Source organism: Peromyscus eremicus, chromosome 3 (genome assembly GCF_949786415.1).
Source record: "Peromyscus eremicus chromosome 3, PerEre_H2_v1, whole genome shotgun sequence".
Taxonomy (NCBI): domain Eukaryota; kingdom Metazoa; phylum Chordata; class Mammalia; order Rodentia; family Cricetidae; genus Peromyscus; species Peromyscus eremicus.
The window spans coordinates 59,355,990-59,373,276 of NC_081418.1; the positions used below are offsets into that span (position 1 = coordinate 59,355,990).

The 17,287-nt window shown below is 55.7% G+C and overlaps 1 protein-coding gene across 3 annotated transcripts; it reads left to right on the forward strand.

The window, feature by feature from the left end:
• The first annotated feature begins 57 nt into the window (after positions 1 to 57).
• Positions 58 to 17,208, forward strand: Slc4a2 (solute carrier family 4 member 2). 3 transcript variants are annotated; one of them, XM_059257717.1, is made up of 23 exons: positions 58 to 565; positions 3,697 to 3,810; positions 5,555 to 5,717; positions 5,863 to 6,107; positions 6,188 to 6,306; positions 7,420 to 7,652; positions 7,748 to 7,890; positions 8,916 to 9,096; positions 10,236 to 10,371; positions 10,470 to 10,635; positions 10,769 to 10,883; positions 11,004 to 11,188; positions 11,310 to 11,535; positions 11,735 to 11,950; positions 12,037 to 12,185; positions 12,271 to 12,465; positions 14,923 to 15,174; positions 15,285 to 15,374; positions 15,494 to 15,660; positions 16,027 to 16,280; positions 16,370 to 16,539; positions 16,718 to 16,891; positions 16,982 to 17,208. In XM_059257717.1, exons 2-23 carry the CDS (start codon positions 3,760 to 3,762, stop codon positions 17,060 to 17,062), a joined length of 3,711 nt encoding a protein of 1,236 aa, XP_059113700.1. In that variant the 5' UTR covers positions 58 to 565; positions 3,697 to 3,759; the 3' UTR covers positions 17,063 to 17,208. The 3 variants fall into 3 exon arrangements, with proteins under 3 accessions (XP_059113700.1, XP_059113699.1, XP_059113701.1); XM_059257716.1 differs by lacking the exon at positions 58 to 565 and adding an exon at positions 1,423 to 1,601; XM_059257718.1 differs by lacking the exon at positions 58 to 565 and adding an exon at positions 1,423 to 1,601 and having other exon boundaries at positions 10,470 to 10,623.
• Positions 17,209 to 17,287: the final 79 nt, after the last annotated feature.

Genomic DNA, 17,287 nt, shown 5'->3' on the forward strand with positions numbered 1-17,287 from the left:
CTCCCAGTGTGCCCCGCTCTTGTTATTATTCCTTTTCTGTGCTCACAGCCTTCCAGAAAAGGGCCGCTCCGAGACCGCGCGTTCCAGAATACAGTGAGGGTGGGGGTGGGGTACTCTTTGCTTGAAGTTTGCGTTTGACGGCCTAGATCTTGGGCGCTGCTGGCCCGGCTCTGACCTGGTTGGGTGTATTGAGTCGCTAGCAACCTCCTGACAGCTTCAGCACTAGTTTCCACCTCTCCCTAGGCCACCTGGTGACCCTAGGACTGATTGGGGAATGATTCTGAGCGATGTCTTACTGCTGATGACCTCACGGGGACCAGCTGACCACAGGGCTGGGCAGCGAGACAGGTGTGCCCCATTAGAGGCTGGATTTGAGTGGAGGGACACACGCCAGAGACCCCTCTTTCTGCTGGGCCCGTTTTATCGTCTCGAAAGCCACCGGACTCCAGCGGCTCCACTTTGACATGCCGAGGCCAGCTGACTGGAGCCTGGGTATCCCCCAGATCCCAGTCATCAGAGCAGGCCCACTGGAGTCAGCCAGGGTGTGGCCCACAAGGACTGGCAGGTCAGTTACTCCCCTCAACAGACGAGACCACAGACAGATGCTACACTTGCAGCAAGCAGCCTTTACCTCACCCCGTAAAGGAGTTGATTATAGATTTTCTTGCACTGCTCTCTAATTGTCTCATGACTGCATTCTTGAGGGCTGTGAACCGGGCGAAAACGGCCCCAAACAGCATTCCTCAGCGCCGGAACCAGAGTAGCGCTAACCATTTGTTAATTAACTTATAGCTGAGTGCTTTTGCATAAACAATATTGTGATTCGCCCACGGTGCAGACTGAAGATGCATAAAGTGCATTCTTTATCTGAAATAATTGATGATTTAGTTGAGAAAACAGGATGGCATGCAAAGGTCTTTAAAATAGAGGTGTCAGCTACGAACAGGGTTCCATCCAGCGCGGAGGTAGTTCTGGTGAAACTCAACAAGTTGTCCTGCTTTCCATCAGTTCAGGGTCACGGTCACCAGCTCTAGCGTCATTACCCCTCACATTCGCGCGCCGTCCGTTCTCTCGGGCAGACACCAGGGCTTTCTTGGAGGCAGTGGGGTTGTTTGGGCGGGAGCCCTGCAAGAGCCTTAACGCCAGAGAATCTGTAGTTCAACTCTCCGAGCCTCCATTTCCTGGCCATACTCCTCTCCCTCGATCCCCAACGTGAAGCTGACTCCTTTCCTCCCAGAGGTGGCTCACTAGAGCCAAAAGAGGGCGTCCCCGGAGCCTTTGCGGGCGTGGGGGGGAACAGCCAGGGTACCGCGCCGGCGATGTCGGGCTGTGCCTGGGAGCGCGCTCCCGCCACGGAGTCTCAGCGCCCGCTCTCCGCCTCTCAGCTAGCCGCGCCGGGGCCGCGCACGGCGCTCTGCGGGGGGCGCGCACGCTGGAGGCTGGCCTGCCCGCGGCGCGGGGGAAAGTTGAGTTGGGAGAAGTTGGGAGCGGCGGGGACGCGCCCCGGGGTGGGCACCGGGAAGTCGTCGGGAGCGCGCGAGGGTTCCGGAGGATCAGGGGAGACCCGGAGACCCCCGGGACACGAAATCCAGAGCTAGCGGGTAAGCAGATAGGTGGGGGAGGGGGAGGGCCGCGAAGGAGTGGGGGGGGGAGACTGGAGACTCGAGCGCCGAGGGAGTGGAAGTGGAGGAAAGGGCGGGGACTGGGGCGCAGGGAGCGAGGTCTTAGGGAGAAGGATGGGGAGGTGAGTGGGAGTACCGCTCCGAAGCGAGATTCCGGGGTCCGCCTCTTAAGAGTTACCTAAAGCCAGGGTGCCGCGCCCCCTGCCACCAGGAGGGGGTAGTCTCGGGGAGCTGCTACCTTCAGCTTGCTCTCCCACTCCAGGGCGGGTTCCAGACGACCCTCTGCCCCCGAAACCTGCCAGTTTGGGGGTTGCCCGGGACCTCAGCCCCCTGGATCTCGGGATTGGAAGGCGGAGCCCTGAAAGGGGATGGCGGGTCAGGTTAGGACAAGAGGTCAGACAAAAGGGGGAGCAACTGGGTGAGGATGGGAAAGAAGAGCCTGAAGTTTGAATTTTAGGGGGCTGCCTTCTCTGGGTAGGGAGCTCCTTGCGGGGTGTGGAGGCAGTGCTGCCTCAAATCTGGGTCCACTTTATCAAACTCTCTCCGCCCCCACCAGCCCCACAGCCAAGAGCTGTGGAATGTACGAATTCACTTGGGGAATGGTTAATGCCCAAGTGGGGGTCCGAAGTGCTAATCCCTTGGGCTGGGGGAGAGATGATAATCCTTCGGGCCCGTCGGGGCTGGTCCGGGGAATGTGCCCCCACTAGGATTATCGGCACCGATGCTCTGGACAGAGGCTGCTTTGTATTCTAGGACAGCGGGGGAGGGGTGGGGGCACATGGGTAAAGGGAGGAGGGCTTGGTTGGAGGAGCACACTTGAGGGCAAAGCCTGGAGGTGGGAGTGAGCACCTGCAGGTGCTGAGGACAGATTCCCTATACCCCTCCCAGACCAGGTCCCCTCCCTGGCACCTCTCCCCCACACTGGCGGGCCCTGGCTGAAGGCCGGCTGAGGGGGGAGGTAGAAAGAGCAGTCAGCTGAGTTGGAGTTCTTGCCAGGAATGTGTAGCCCAGACTCCCCACCCTGGGCTGATCCCCCCCAGACCTCTATTTCTTGACCCTATACTAATCTGTCTCACTGCCAAGGTAGCCTTAAGTCAGACAACCCCAACTCCCCAGCAGCCTTCAGCAGCTTAGTATCGCTACCCTTTGGAGAGCCTTGGGTGGTGCCCTCACTAGGAACGGGTACCCCGGTTAGCACTGGCTGGGTTCCCTCCACCCCCATCACCGAGCTCACACCCTATAGTCACTGTCAGGAGGGCCGTCCTGCCACTCAGATTTTCCTGGCCCAGGGCTAGGGAGGGGAGGGATAGAGACTGCCCCTAGCATTTCTGTGCCCACCCCCTTGACGATGTCACGTGCCCCTCCCCCATTATAAGCCCCACTGTCCAGTTCCTTCGTTCCTCCTACTGCGTGAGTGGAGCAGGGTTCCTTCTCTGCACTGGGGAGCCTGCTTCTGTCCTGTGTCTAGGGCTGGTGGTGCTGGTCTGCCTGCCTTCTGGGAGCACCCCCTCCTTACTCGCAGGCACCCTGCTTTCCCTTTTGGGTTCTCTCCAAAGTTCTTTCTGGTCCTCTTTTTTTCTGTTTGGGAAGCCAGCCACCCCGGCCTCCACACCCCTCTTGCTCTGCGGGGTGTCTCACTCCCTACCACACCCCTTTCTGGTCTCAGGCTCACCTCCAGGGGCCCCTGGTTCTTGTTCCTGTCTGGCCCTTCACGCCTGATCCTTCTGTTCTTTATCATTCCCTCCCTCATCTGTTCTGCTTTCTTTCCAGGGCTGGGCCTTGACTCCTTCCTGCCTCGTTTTTGTGGCTCTTCCCCCTCGGCCTCCGTTCTCCAGGCTGCCTGTGTGCCAGCCCCTTCTCTACAACCCCCCTCTTTAGTCTTCTCTTCTATCCTCTCCCTCCTCTCTCTTCTTGCCACCTCGAAGGGCCGCTGTGAGGGTCTTCATAGTCTAGGAGGGTCTTGTATGTCGGAGACACTGGAGCGGCAGACAGCTGAGGCTCCTCTCCTCTCTTGAGCTGGGCTGGGGGCTAGCCTGCTCTCCACCCATGGTGACCAGCCCTTTTCCCCACTCAGGTTATGCCTCCGCCTTGTTGCCCTGAAAGCCGAAGCGACAGCGAAAAGGGCTAAGATTTGGCCATGAGCAGCGCCCCCAGGCGCCCCGCCTCGGGCGCAGATTCTTTGCACACGGTAAGCTCGGCCCTGCAGGTGAGCCGGCCCAGGCTCCAGTGGGGCGTGGGTGGGGTGCAGAAACTACGAAAAGGAAGCTGCTGCGTTGGATTGAGAGGCACTGCCATCGTACCCAGACTTTGCTAGTATATGAAGATGCTGAAACGGGAAAGGGGAGGGGCAGGCGGCCTCCATTTGTTTGAGGAGTTGAGGCTAGTTTAGCTGCAGTTGGACAGGAGTTTGAGGGCCCTGGATCTTAAGCCCTGTTACTCTCTCCGACTGGATCTCAACTGCATAGGGCCCCCCCAAGAAGGCCTACACACCAAAGTTCTAGTCAGAGCTTGCCGGCAGTGACTGGCCCCGCCCCTGGCCCACGTGCCATCCAGGCCCGCCCTCCCCTCCCTCCCCAAGGTGGCCACTACCCCACATGGCCCTCTTCTGATTTTCCTAAGAAGTCTAATGATTAACTCCGGTGGCACAATCAGCCGCATTATATTGGTCACTTTAACCCATCGGGGCACGTGACTGGGAAGGGACACTGGCGGTGCCCTCCCCCTTCTTCTAGGTTCACCCCTGCCGCCATGGACTTCCTCCTACGGCCTCAGGTTGGAGGAGATGGCCCATTCCCCCTCCCCACAAGCTCCTCAGGAGCTGATGCCTTGCTTGCTCCCTAGCTGCTTCCTCACTCATACCAGCTTCCTCCTGCCCAGCTGCTTCTGGTGGAAATGGGGCTAGTCTGCTGGAGCTGCAGAGAGATGGGGTGCGCAGGACCCCCTTCTCCAGTCCCCTGTCCCTGCCTGCCCTGGATGTTTTTTTTCTGTGTCCCCCACCTCTACCCCTGCATGTCTCCCCAAGACTGACCCTCCTCCCTGGCTCTTCCTTGCTGTAGCAGCTGGCACTGCCATGGAAAGGGTGGCATACCCTGGCCTTTGGAGGTCCTGACGCCCTTCAGGTCCCGAAGCTCTTGAGCAAATATTTGGTGGTGGCGCCTGGAGCTGAGACCTGCTGGGGGGTAGGGGGTGGGGGCTGGGGAGGGGGGCTGGACCAATGCTGCTGGGCTTGCGGGGAGCCAGGCTGCTGGTCCTTCAGCCAGGCTGAGCTTTCCTGCAGTTCTGGCCTGCACTGGCCCTGCCTGCTGTCGGCTGCTGCACTCCCGCAGGATGACTCAGGTGGGGGGGAGTGGGGGTGGGGTGAGGGGCGGGGCTGACTGACAGGCTGTGAGGGGAGGATAGTGCTGCCTAGGTGGGCATGTGTGCTGCTATGGAGGGGATGGGGGCTTTCTGGCCAAGCAGGAGTATCCATTCCTGTCCAGGCAGGGAGAGGTTTGACTCAGAACTACTTCGAGGCAGTTAGCTTAGATGCCTTCAGAAGTTACTTATTTTAAGGCTCAGCAATTGTCCTCTAGCCAAAGGAATTTTTTTCTGCCACAGTAACAGGGAAGTTCACATTCTGCCTGGTTGCAGAAGGGCCAGACCAGGAATTTTGTGGAGTCTTCTAGTGTGGGCCTGCCCTAGATTGATTGGGCCCTTTGGGGGGGGGGTAAGCTGCTGGGGAGCTGGGTCCCTGGCGTTGGAGATCATAGTTGCTGGGATGTGGATTAGGTCCCAGCGTTGGAAGGGTTAGTTGCTGCACACAGGGAGTCAGTTTGTGTGTTGGAGATGAGAGGTTGCTGCAGTCACTGGATCTCCAGCCCTGGGCAGCTTAGGGCCTTCACGTACAATTCCCAGTGAGCCCTGTGTGTCCTCCCCACTCTTCCTTCTCACAGCCAGAGCCAGAAAGCCTGGGCCCCGGAACACCTGCGTTCCCTGAGCAAGAGGAAGACGAACTGCGAACCCTAGGTGTGGAGCGGTTCGAGGAGATCCTCCAGGAAGCTGGATCCCGAGGAGGAGAGGAGCCGGGCCGAAGCTATGGGGAGGAAGACTTTGAATGTGAGAGGCCAGCTGGGGAAGGGAGACTGAGGGCTCAGGTCAGACTGTCCAACAGAGAATGGACTGGGTCTTCGTGGGAGAGGCCAGGATAGGAGAGAGGGGTGCTGTGCCTGCCTGCCTGCTGCCAAGTCCCTCCTCCCTGCAGACCACCGCCAGTCCTCCCACCATATCCACCATCCACTGTCCACCCACCTGCCTCCTGATGCCCGCCGCCGCAAGACTCCCCAGGGCCCAGGACGGAAACCTCGGAGGCGCCCTGGAGCCTCTCCCACTGGGGAGACCCCTACAATCGAGGAAGGGGAGGAAGATGAGGATGAAGCCAGTGAAGCTGAAGGGTTCAGGGTTCCCCTACAGCAGCCATCCCCTGCCTCTACACCTTCTTCAGTGCAGGTAAGTGGTGCCTTGGCTCTTGGGAGCTGTCTGCAGGGTCCTGGCCTGGCCTTACCTTTCCATGTGGGTATCTGTTGCAGTTCTTTCTCCAAGAGGATGAAGGTACAGAACGGAAGGCAGAGAGAACCAGCCCATCTCCCCCTACACAGATGCCCTACCAGGAGATACCTCCCCGGGCCACCAAAGGGGCACAGACAGGGTAAGTACACTGTACTAAGCAGTGTCCTAAGTAGGCACTCCCCTTTCTAGAGCGAGGAGGAGGTAGAAAAGAAAGCAGGAGTCCTGAACTAACCAGGCTAGGGTTCAGGTCCCAGGCCTGCCTCTTACCAGCTCCTTGGGGAGGTGACAGATGACAGGATGGGACTCACTGGCCTTGCTGAGGATACAGGGTGCTTTACCAATCGGAGCTGGCCCCAGCACTGGCTTGAGCACTGGACCAAGGATGCAGTACTTACTGGGGCTCCTTCTTTGTTTCTGGCAGCTGCCAAGTACACCCAATTGGAAAGCAAATGTTGCCCCGTGAAGTGGTAGCAGAAAATCCCTGTGTCCAGTGATCTGGCTCAGGCAGAGTCAGTACAGGTGGTTCACAGGAGTTGGGGGCACTAGCCAGAGAAGGCTTCCAGGAGGAAATGACTTTGAACAAAATCTCAAGGTTACGATTATCACAGACCTGTTGTTTTCTGGGTACCAGGCAGCGTAACGTGCTGTGGGAAATAAAGGGCATAGTGCCCCTTTAGAGAGTGAGCGCATAGGCTCGCTGGGTGCCAGACTGGCAGGGGAGCAGGTGGGAGCCTCCAGAAACTCTTGGCACTGAGGAAGGAAAGGAGAAGCAAGCAAGACCGGCATAGCAGAATCATGGGCTGCATGGATGCTGGCATTGGCAGAGAACAGGAGTAAGGGCAGGAGCTGGTGTCTCCGAAGGGCAAGGCTCAGTCCTTCGCAAACAGGTATCTGGCGAGTTTCAAAGCCCATTTCCAGGTTGGAAGGGCAAGGGAATTATTAATATTGATAAATGCTAGGTTCTGAATGTTATTTTCCCAAAACCTCACCTTCTTAAACACCGAGGAATGCTGGCCTTTGCCCATGCTGTGAGGGAGGTTTATATCCAGATGACCCTTGAGGTGAATGCTGGCGGTACACAGCCATGAAAGGCTAGAACTGGGATTTAGATGCTGCCTGTTGGCTTTCAGAATCCTCAGTCTTCCTACATGCCCACCTTGCAAGAGTGGGAGCAAGGAGGGCCGAAGTACATGTGGTTTTCTGCCTAGGAAAGGAGGCTGGCTTTGGGGGCTCATGGCTATTCTTTCTGCAGAACCCTGGTGGAGGAGACGGTAGCGGTGGCCAGTGGCACAGCTGGAGGTGACGATGGAGGTGCTGCAGGGCGTTCCCTGACCAAAGCCCAGCCTGGACATCGAAGTTACAACCTTCAGGAGAGAAGACGAATTGGCAGTATGACTGGGGTGGAGCAGGCACTCCTGCCCAGAGTCCCTACTGATGAGAGTGAAGCTCAGACACTGGCCACAGCTGACCTTGACCTCATGAAAAGTGAGTGCTGCTGGGGCCTATAATCAGTCTCACTGTTGGTGGGACAAAGGGTAAGAAAAGGAGGAGACTGATCCTGGCCCTCTACGTGCCCCCAGGTCACCGGTTTGAGGATGTTCCTGGGGTACGGCGACACTTGGTGAGGAAGAATGCCAAAGGGTCTACACAAGCTGCCCGGGAAGGTCGAGAACCTGGCCCCACGCCTCGGGCGCGACCGCGGGCCCCCCATAAGCCCCATGAGGTACATCTGTCTACTTCATGTCTTCTGTCACCTCCCCTTCCACAAGGCAGACCCACAGCGCATGGGGCCCCAGAGCTGCCTGCGTAATAGGGAAGGCTGCCCACTGGGTCTTTAGGGTCTCAGGTGTGGTACTGGGCTTCAGGAGGTGAGCCTTCAGTGAGGTGTGTATCATGGCCATCTGCTGGCAGGCAGGAGAAAATACAGAAGAACCTTCAGGCTACCGGCATGTAGTAGTTCATTTTCAAAGCCCAACCTCCCTGCTCAGTTGACCCTCCCGACGGCTGGTGAAGGTGGTAGCTCAGTGGTATCAGCCATAAACCAGGTCTGTTCCTTGACCAAGGTTACTAGTTATTTAGGGACACTACCCACCTTAGACTGCAGGGCTCTGAACTTTGACACAGTATGGTTTTTTAAAATGTGTTTATTGAGGTATAATAGCACTGTAGTAAATCACACCTGTGCCAAGCGTCCGGTCCAGGGACGCATTCCACCCTCAGCATCCAGATGGCCACTGTCCAGCTAGAGATGGTTCCCACCCTCAGCAAGTCTCTTCCTGCTACTGCCCTGGCAGTGTCCTATAGAGGTGACCATGCCCTGTCATTTTCCAGAGATGGAGTCTCATTTTGTAGTCTAGACTGGCTTGGAATTCCCAGGCTGGCTTCAGACTCAAGGCCGTTCTGCCTCAGCGTCCTGAGGGCTGGGATTACAGAAATAATCCACCACTCATTAGTTTTGTCAGTCCTGTGTCGGGCTCCAGAAGCCCATGGCTTCCTAGCATGGTGACTCCACTTGGCTCTAGGAATCCTGTTCACAGACTTGACTCAGTCCTCTAACTGCCACAGAGGTGGACATCGTAGACATTTTACAGATGAGGGGAACCCATGTCTGGTTAGTAAGTCACACATGCCTGTGCACCATCCACCGTGACCCATGGTCATTTACCCTTCTGGTGCCACGTCTCCCGAGGTGGATCCCAGCATCCTCTGGCTCTGTTCCCTGCAGCATTTTCCTCATCTCACCCCAAGGTGTTTGTAGAGCTGAATGAGTTGCTGTTGGACAAAAACCAGGAGCCTCAGTGGCGGGAGACAGCCCGCTGGATAAAATTTGAGGAGGATGTGGAGGAGGAGACTGAACGCTGGGGGAAGCCTCACGTGGCCTCACTGTCCTTCCGAAGCCTCCTGGAGCTCCGCAGAACACTGGCCCATGGTACATCTCCATTTCCCTGCTACAAGAACCCTTTGCTTCTACCTCCATAACTGAAGCTAAAAATGACTTGAAAGCATTTTGATGAAAAATGGCTGAAATTCCTGACATGCCTTGTCAGCATGTTTTGTTTTAGATGTCTGAAGTAATCCAGGCTAGCCTTGAACTCACTATGTAGCTGATACTGGCCTTGAACTCCTTATCCTTCTGCCTCTACCTCCTGAGTGCTGGAATTACTGGCATGTGTCACCACACCCAGCTTCCTTCTTAACTTCTTAGAGGATCTGGGAATATTACCTAACCTGTAGGACTGTCTAAACTTCACTAAGTAACCACAGGCCCAGGACTCCAGTGGACTTGCTTCCTCCTTCCTGTTGGGCAATCACACCCAGTTGTTCTTTGAAAGGCTGTTTCTAAGCAGCTGAGGACAGAGAACTCTGCTTTTGGAATTGTTTCCAAACAAAGAGCAAATAGGCCGCAAGTGAGGTTTCTGGGCTTTGGGTAAAACGCCAGAGGGAGAGCTTTATCTCTTAGGCTGTTTTGGCTGCTCAGGATCATTTGAGTCTGTTTATTCCATAGTTCTTTGTTCTGGAAAGTTGACCTTGCCAGATAAGTGGCCTGGTAGCTTTTGAAAGGAGTTTGATTTCTATATGTTTTTGAGTTCCCGGCAAGCACCCACTGGGCTCGCACAAGTGAAGGGGGGAGTCTGGGGACTTTCAGTTGACCCCAGGGTTGCCATGTGGGCAGGGCCACAGACCAGCTGGAACATGAGGGAGATCTAGGACCCCAGGAGCATCATGGGGAGGCAACACTGGGTTTCTAACAGCAAAGAAGACATAGCTAGAGCAGGTACCCTGGGTAACCTAAGCTGGGAGCTCCTTGGATAGGGCGTCAGATAACTAAATCTTGGTGGTTTCTGTCAGCCTCACACAGTATTCCTGGGATGGGGGAAGGAAGGGGACAAATAGGTGAGAAAGGCGAAGTGATAGAGGCCTAGGAACAGAGCTGGTACTCAAGCCCAGACCCCTGCCCTACACCACCTGGCCGTGCCAGCCTGTCCCCACTCCACTCTCCCTCCCATCTGCTCCCCACTGTCGTTACTAGTTCTGGGGTGACAAGCTCTCCCTGCCACCTTCCTGCAGGAGCTGTGCTTTTGGACCTCGATCAGCAGACCCTGCCTGGGGTGGCTCACCAGGTGGTAGAGCAGATGGTCATCTCGGACCAGATCAAGGCAGAGGATAGAGCCAATGTGCTTCGAGCCCTCCTGCTGAAACACAGGTATGGCCACAGAGCAGGAGGACCCACTCACCTCCTGCCTCCCTGGCTCCAGCCCCACTATTGCCTGTCCTGACCCTCACTGTCCTCTGTCCCACCAGCCACCCAAGTGACGAGAAAGAGTTCTCCTTCCCCCGAAACATCTCAGCGGGTTCTCTAGGCTCTCTGCTGGGGCATCACCATGCCCAGGGGACCGAGAGTGATCCTCACGTCACTGAGCCTCTCATTGGTGGTGTTCCTGAGACCCGACTGGAGGTGGATAGAGAGGTGAAGGGGAATGGATCCTGCCTAGGGGCTGGCAGTAGGATATGAGCAAGCCCAGTGTGGAAATGCAGCTGGGGCATGTGGGAGGTGCTGCCTGGACTGAGTTCTGTTCTGTTCCTCCCATCCCAACCCCTAGCGTGAGCTCCCACCCCCAGCCCCACCTGCAGGGATCACTCGCTCCAAGTCCAAGCATGAGCTGAAGCTGCTGGAGAAGATCCCTGAGAATGCTGAGGCTACCGTGGTCCTTGTGGGTATGTGGGGGAGAGCTGGGCTCTAGGGCCATTAGAGACTGGGCTCTAGGGCCATCCAGGACTTAGAGGCTAGAGGGGTCCTGCCACCTGCTCTTGCCCATGGTGTCTCCACATCCCTAGGATGTGTGGAGTTCCTTTCTCGTCCCACCATGGCCTTCGTGCGTCTGCGGGAGGCTGTGGAGCTGGATGCAGTCCTGGAGGTGCCTGTGCCTGTGCGTTTCCTCTTCCTGCTGCTGGGCCCCAGCAGTGCCAACATGGACTACCATGAGATTGGCCGCTCCATCTCCACCCTCATGTCTGACAAGGTCAGCTTCTTCTCCATCTGACCCTATGCATGCCTGCCTCAGCCACTAACCTTGGGCAGCCCCAGGGCCCAGCCTCTGGCCCCCTCCTAGTGTACTCCCTGATTCCTCTGTGCTCGGGCAGCAATTCCACGAGGCAGCCTACCTGGCAGATGAACGGGACGACTTGCTGACGGCTATCAATGCCTTCCTGGACTGCAGTGTGGTGCTACCACCTTCAGAAGTGCAGGGCGAGGAGCTGCTGCGTTCTGTCGCCCATTTCCAACGCCAGATGCTAAAGAAGCGAGAGGAGCAGGGCCGCCTGCTGCCCCCTGGGGCTGGGCTAGAGCCCAAGTCTTCCCAAGATAAGGGTACGCCCATGTAGGCCTGGGCCAGGTGATGCTACCTTAAGGAGGGAGCCCGAGGGCAGTAGAGGGCACCTAGGAACCTGACAGAGGAGGCCAACTGTGTTGCTCCTGTAGCCGATATGGTCTGTGTTCTCGGAGGAGGGCCTGATGGGGTGGATGGGAGGGAGGGTGCCAGGCGCCCTGATGGAGGCCTGGGTTGCAGCGCTCCTGCAGATGGTAGAGGCGGCAGGTGCAGCTGAAGATGATCCCCTTCGGAGGACGGGCCGGCCCTTTGGGGGGCTGATCCGTGACGTGCGGCGCCGATACCCCCACTACCTGAGTGACTTCCGCGATGCACTTGACCCCCAGTGCCTGGCCGCTGTTATCTTCATTTACTTTGCTGCCCTGTCTCCTGCCATCACTTTTGGGGGGCTTCTCGGTAAGAAGCGGGTTTAGCGAGGGGTGGGGGGAGGTGTGCACAGGGCCTGGCCACCAGGTACTGAGCTTGCGCCTTTCCCCCTGCAGGAGAGAAGACCCAGGACCTGATCGGAGTGTCAGAGCTGATCATGTCCACAGCACTCCAGGGTGTGATCTTCTGCCTGCTGGGGGCTCAGCCACTGCTGGTGATCGGCTTCTCTGGGCCTCTGCTGGTCTTTGAGGAGGCCTTCTTCTCGGTAAGAGCTCTTTCTGTCCCGCTTCACTGCCCTTCCTGGACATGGCTCCTGTCACCCCTAAGGGCTCCCCACCTCTCCCGTTCAGTTCTGCAGCAGCAACCAGTTGGAGTACTTGGTGGGCCGAGTGTGGATTGGCTTCTGGCTGGTGTTCCTGGCCCTGCTCATGGTGGCTCTGGAGGGGAGCTTCCTGGTCCGCTTTGTCTCCCGATTCACCCAGGAGATCTTTGCCTTCCTCATCTCCCTCATCTTCATCTATGAGACCTTCTACAAGCTGATCAAGGTGGGCATGTGCGGGTACAGAGGAGCCTGGGGCATCCCATCTTTCTTTAGAAAGATGTTTGACTCAGTTGTATTCTGTGTGTGCGCACACACATGCAGTTGTGTCACGTACAGGGTCAGAGGACAACACGAGGGAGTTGGCTCACTTCTTTCACCTTTTGATGGAGCTCAGAACGCCGGGCTTTGCGTCGCGTCCCTTTACCCGTTGAGCCCTAGTGCCGGCTTCCTTCCTTCCTTGCTTTCTTCATTTGATTGTGTTTTTCTGTCTTGTATCTTGGTTCTTTCTTCTGGACGACAAGCCAGGCTAATTCTGGAACCCCCTGGGAGTCTGTCTATTCATGAACACAAAGTAACATGGAATCAAGAGAGGGTTAGAAGAGCTGGGTAAGCAGGAGGAAGGCCACCGGAGTGTAGCAGAGCTGAGATACAGTGCTGTGGTCTGTGTGCTTGCCCGTTTCACCCCCATCCTCTCCATGGCCTCCCTGTCATCAGCACACAGCATCAGATCAGTCTTTCAGAAACTCACATATTTCCAATAGCAAGGATAACATGCGCTTGCATTAGAATCCACGAATGTGGAAAGCAGGCCCGGGGTGACACAGTCAGTCTGGACACCCAACACACAGGTCTCAGGAGTTACCATCCTTGATCCTCCATGCTCATGGTTCCTCTTCCCTCAGCCCTGGAGCCCAGCTTTGGCTCTGGCTCTCTCCCACTCCCGGTGACCTTCCTGCCCCCCTCCACTCCATGTAGCCTTATACTTAACCAGACTCTCTAGTCTCAACCAAGTCTTTTTCTTTTATTTCATTTTTAGTCTCAAATTCTTTCTCATATGTCATGCTTGCTCAACGTGAGCTGAATAGTTGGTTTTCAAAGTCTCTGAATATTTTCTAGATTTCTACATGCAAGTGACTGTGAAAATATTTGGCATTTTTAAAAACCTGAAACCCTGAACAGGCACTTACATGAAGGGAACATTGCCACCCATAGATACTGACATTTACAAAGCCGCTCTGGACATGGCTGTGTAACCTTTGGCCAGTGAAGAAGTGGGTCCCTGATCATTTTCTCAGAATGCCGTAATAGAGGCTAGGGTTCTGACTCAGGGTTGAAGTGCTTGCCCAGCATGTACAAGACCCTGTTATTGGTACTCAGCTCCAAAAAAACCTACAATATTTAAAAACTAGAGTCTAAATGCCATAATAGTAAAAGGAGTTTAAAGAAATGTAATTTGGATTTTTGGGGACTCATAAAGTTAACTGACAAGGCCAGGCGGTGGTGGCACACGCCTTTAATCCCAGCACTCGGCAGGCAGAGGCAGGCGGATCTGAGTTCGAGGCCAGCCTGGTCTACAGAGTGAGTTCTAGGACAACCAGGACTGTTACACAGAGAAACCTTGTTTCAAAAAACAAACAAACAAACAAAAAGTTAATTGACAAAACTCACACTGAGGTATATTAGGAAATATTGGAGCTGGGTACAGTGGCACACATATTTGATCCCAGCACTCAGGAGGCAGAGGCTGGTGGATCTCTGTGAGTTCCAGGCTAGCCGGGGCAACATAATGATACCCTGTCTCAAAAAGGCAAAAATAAGTATTGGTGGAGGGCCACCAAGGTGACCCAGTGGGCGAAGTTACCTGCCACCAAGCCTGATGACTTGAATTTGATCCTTGGGACCCACCTAATGGTAGAAGAAACTGACTCCCGAAAGTCATACTGACCTCCACATGGGTGCTGTGAGTGGCACTGCATGCCCACATACATACATACATACATACATACATGCATAAATGCATACATGCATACATATATACGTACATACATACACTAAATAAATGTAGTAAAGTTAAAGAAAAAAGTAATATTGGTGCAAAAACCAATGAACTAAGTTAAGTGAAAGTCTCCACATAAACATCCCACACTTTGTATGCCTGTGGTCAGACCCTGCACATGTGAGCTGTGACTGGAACCTTTTTGTTGAGACACTGAATGAACGATTTGGTGCTCAAATAAACTGGGTTAAGGTTTTGGTGTTTGTTTTTTTTTTTAATTTTTATTTTATTTTATTTTATTTTTTGGTTTTTCGAGACAGGGTTTCTCTGTGTAGCTTTGCGCCTCTCCTGGAACTTGCTTTGTAGACCAGGCTGGCCTCGAACTCAGATCCGCCTGCCTCTGCCTCCCGAGTGCTGGGATTAAAGGCGTGGGCCACCACCGCCCGGCTGGGTTAAGTTTTTAAATATATGGAACATTGCGGTGTTGCCTATTGTGCTTACACAGGGCCATTCTGACCTTCTCTAGTTTTAGTGTCTGTGCTACTGAAGTGAGCACTCATTTTCTTAACCTGGTAAGGCAAGCTTCTGGAAGACAGGCTGGCTGGCCTTTGCCAAACTCCTCTACCTCACCCACATCCAGCCTGGCCCCAGTTCAGCCTGTGGTCTTTTGTGGCTTCTCCCCAGATCTTCCAGGAGCACCCCCTCCATGGCTGCTCAGGCGCCAACGACTCAGAGGCAGACAGCAGCAGTGACAATGTGACGTGGGCAGCAACCATGCTGGTGCCGGACAACAGCAGCACAGCCATGCAGTCTGGGCAGGAGCGGCTCCGGGGCCAGCCCAACACAGCCTTGCTGTCGCTGGTGCTGATGGCGGGCACCTTCTTCATCGCCTTCTTCCTACGCAAATTCAAGAACAGCCGGTTCTTCCCTGGCCGGGTATGTAGGCTTGCAGACTGGAGGAGCCGAGGACAGGAAGGGGTTAACTTGGAAGTGTGAGGGAGTTGCATGGGATAGGAGGCCTCTGAGCATGGTGCTTGCCCTCTTAGATCCGGCGGGTAATTGGGGACTTTGGGGTGCCCATCGCGATCCTCATCATGGTGCTTGTGGATTACAGTATTGAGGACACCTATACCCAGGTAAGGCATGGCACCAGTGGCAGAAAGGTGCTGCTGGCCCTGGGCTGTTTCCACCACCTTGGGTTCTGGTGTTCCACTGAGTACCCTCTGTGTAACAGCACACTGCCTCTGCCTTGCAGAAGCTGAGTGTGCCCAGTGGATTCTCCGTGACAGCCCCAGACAAGCGGGGCTGGGTCATCAACCCCCTTGGAGAAAAGAGCCCCTTCCCTGTGTGGATGATGGTGGCCAGCCTGCTGCCGGCTGTCCTGGTGTTCATCCTCATCTTCATGGAGACACAGATCACCACGTGAGCCATCCTAGCTAAGGGACCAGAGTCCTCAGCCAGGCTCAGGGGGCCAGTATAGGACCTATCACCATGGGGCAAGGACCTCGAGGGGACCCTGAATGCCAGGCTACCCAGCTTATTTGCAGGCAACAGAAATGTCACTGATGTTAGCTGGGGTAGGACAGGGCACAGGCATTGCAAGGTAGCCTAGCAGGGCTTGCCAGGAGGAATCCTGCATGATACAGGCTAAGGACACAGTTCAGTTCTTGGATGGAGGCCCAGTCCCAGTGGGATGGACAGACCACCAGAACCTGTTGGGACATGGTGGAATGATATGCTCTCCCATGCTGGGGTGCCCTGGGGTTCACAGTGCCTCTCCTCTCCCAGGCTGATCATCTCCAAGAAGGAGCGGATGCTGCAGAAAGGCTCTGGTTTCCACCTGGACCTGCTGCTCATTGTGGCCATGGGTGGCATCTGTGCCCTCTTTGGCCTTCCTTGGTTGGCCGCTGCCACTGTCCGCTCTGTCACTCATGCTAACGCACTCACTGTCATGAGCAAGGCTGTGGCACCTGGGGACAAACCCAAGATTCAGGAGGTCAAGGAACAGCGGGTGACAGGGCTGCTGGTGGCCCTGCTTGTGGGTATGCTGCCCTTACTCTGAACCTCACCTTCTCTGTCGGTCCCCAGTTGGTTCACCGGAGGGGACCAACTGTTGCTTCTCCTTTCCCAGGCCTCTCCATGGTCATTGGCGACCTCCTGCGACAGATCCCTCTGGCTGTACTCTTTGGCATTTTCTTATACATGGGAGTTACTTCCCTTAATGGGATCCAATTCTACGAGCGGCTGCACCTGCTACTCATGCCACCCAAACACCACCCAGATGTTACCTACGTCAAGAAGGTGAGTTCCTGCACTGAAGGGGTGCAGGACCCCGCCTTGGCCAGACCATTTGCCTCCTCCCTGTACAGAGGAGCTCTAGAAATCCCTGTGGCAGTTCATCTCTCGGGGAGAAGAAGGAGTGTCCTTGTCCTTCCGGCTGGCCGGGATATGTCTAGGCTCACCCCACCTCTGCCCCCAGGTTCGGACCATGCGGATGCACCTGTTCACTGCTTTGCAGTTGCTGTGCCTGGCCCTGCTCTGGGCAGTCATGTCCACAGCCGCCTCCCTGGCCTTCCCCTTCATCCTCATCCTCACAGTGCCACTGCGCATGGTGGTACTTACCCGCATCTTCACCGAGCGAGAAATGAAATGTGTAAGCACCCCTGCCCCTCTCCTCTCTCTCCCTCCACTCCTCTATTCCGTGACTCTGTAAAGGCCAACCCTTCTTCCATTCCTCTCACAGCTGGATGCTAATGAGGCAGAGCCAGTGTTTGATGAGCGTGAAGGCGTGGATGAGTACAACGAGATGCCCATGCCTGTGTAGCTGCTATCCAGAGGCAGAGCGGAGGGACTATGGGTCGGGGACGGGTTGGGGGCTGGGGCTCCCCTCCTCCTGCCCCTTCTCATTTTTATTTAAGTGAATAATTTAAAGCCCCTTCTCCCCCCCTGCAGTAAAGTGCTTCAACCCCAGCCTAGGCCTGGTCGTGTCTTTGTTGGTGGGGGTCATGGATGGAAAGATGTGGGGCCCGGCCCTGGTCCTTGTCCCAGA

Excerpts from the sequence above, each read along its gene's own strand:
- Slc4a2 (XM_059257717.1), top strand. The coding sequence starts at position 3,760 with ATGAGCAGCGCCCCCAGGCGCCCCGCCTCGGGCGCAGATTCTTTGCAC. Across the intron at positions 3,811-5,554 it reads GCGCAGATTCTTTGCACACG|CCAGAGCCAGAAAGCCTGGG; the intron begins GTAAGCTCGGCC and ends TCCTTCTCACAG. Across the intron at positions 11,951-12,036 it reads CACTTTTGGGGGGCTTCTCG|GAGAGAAGACCCAGGACCTG; the intron begins GTAAGAAGCGGG and ends TTCCCCCTGCAG.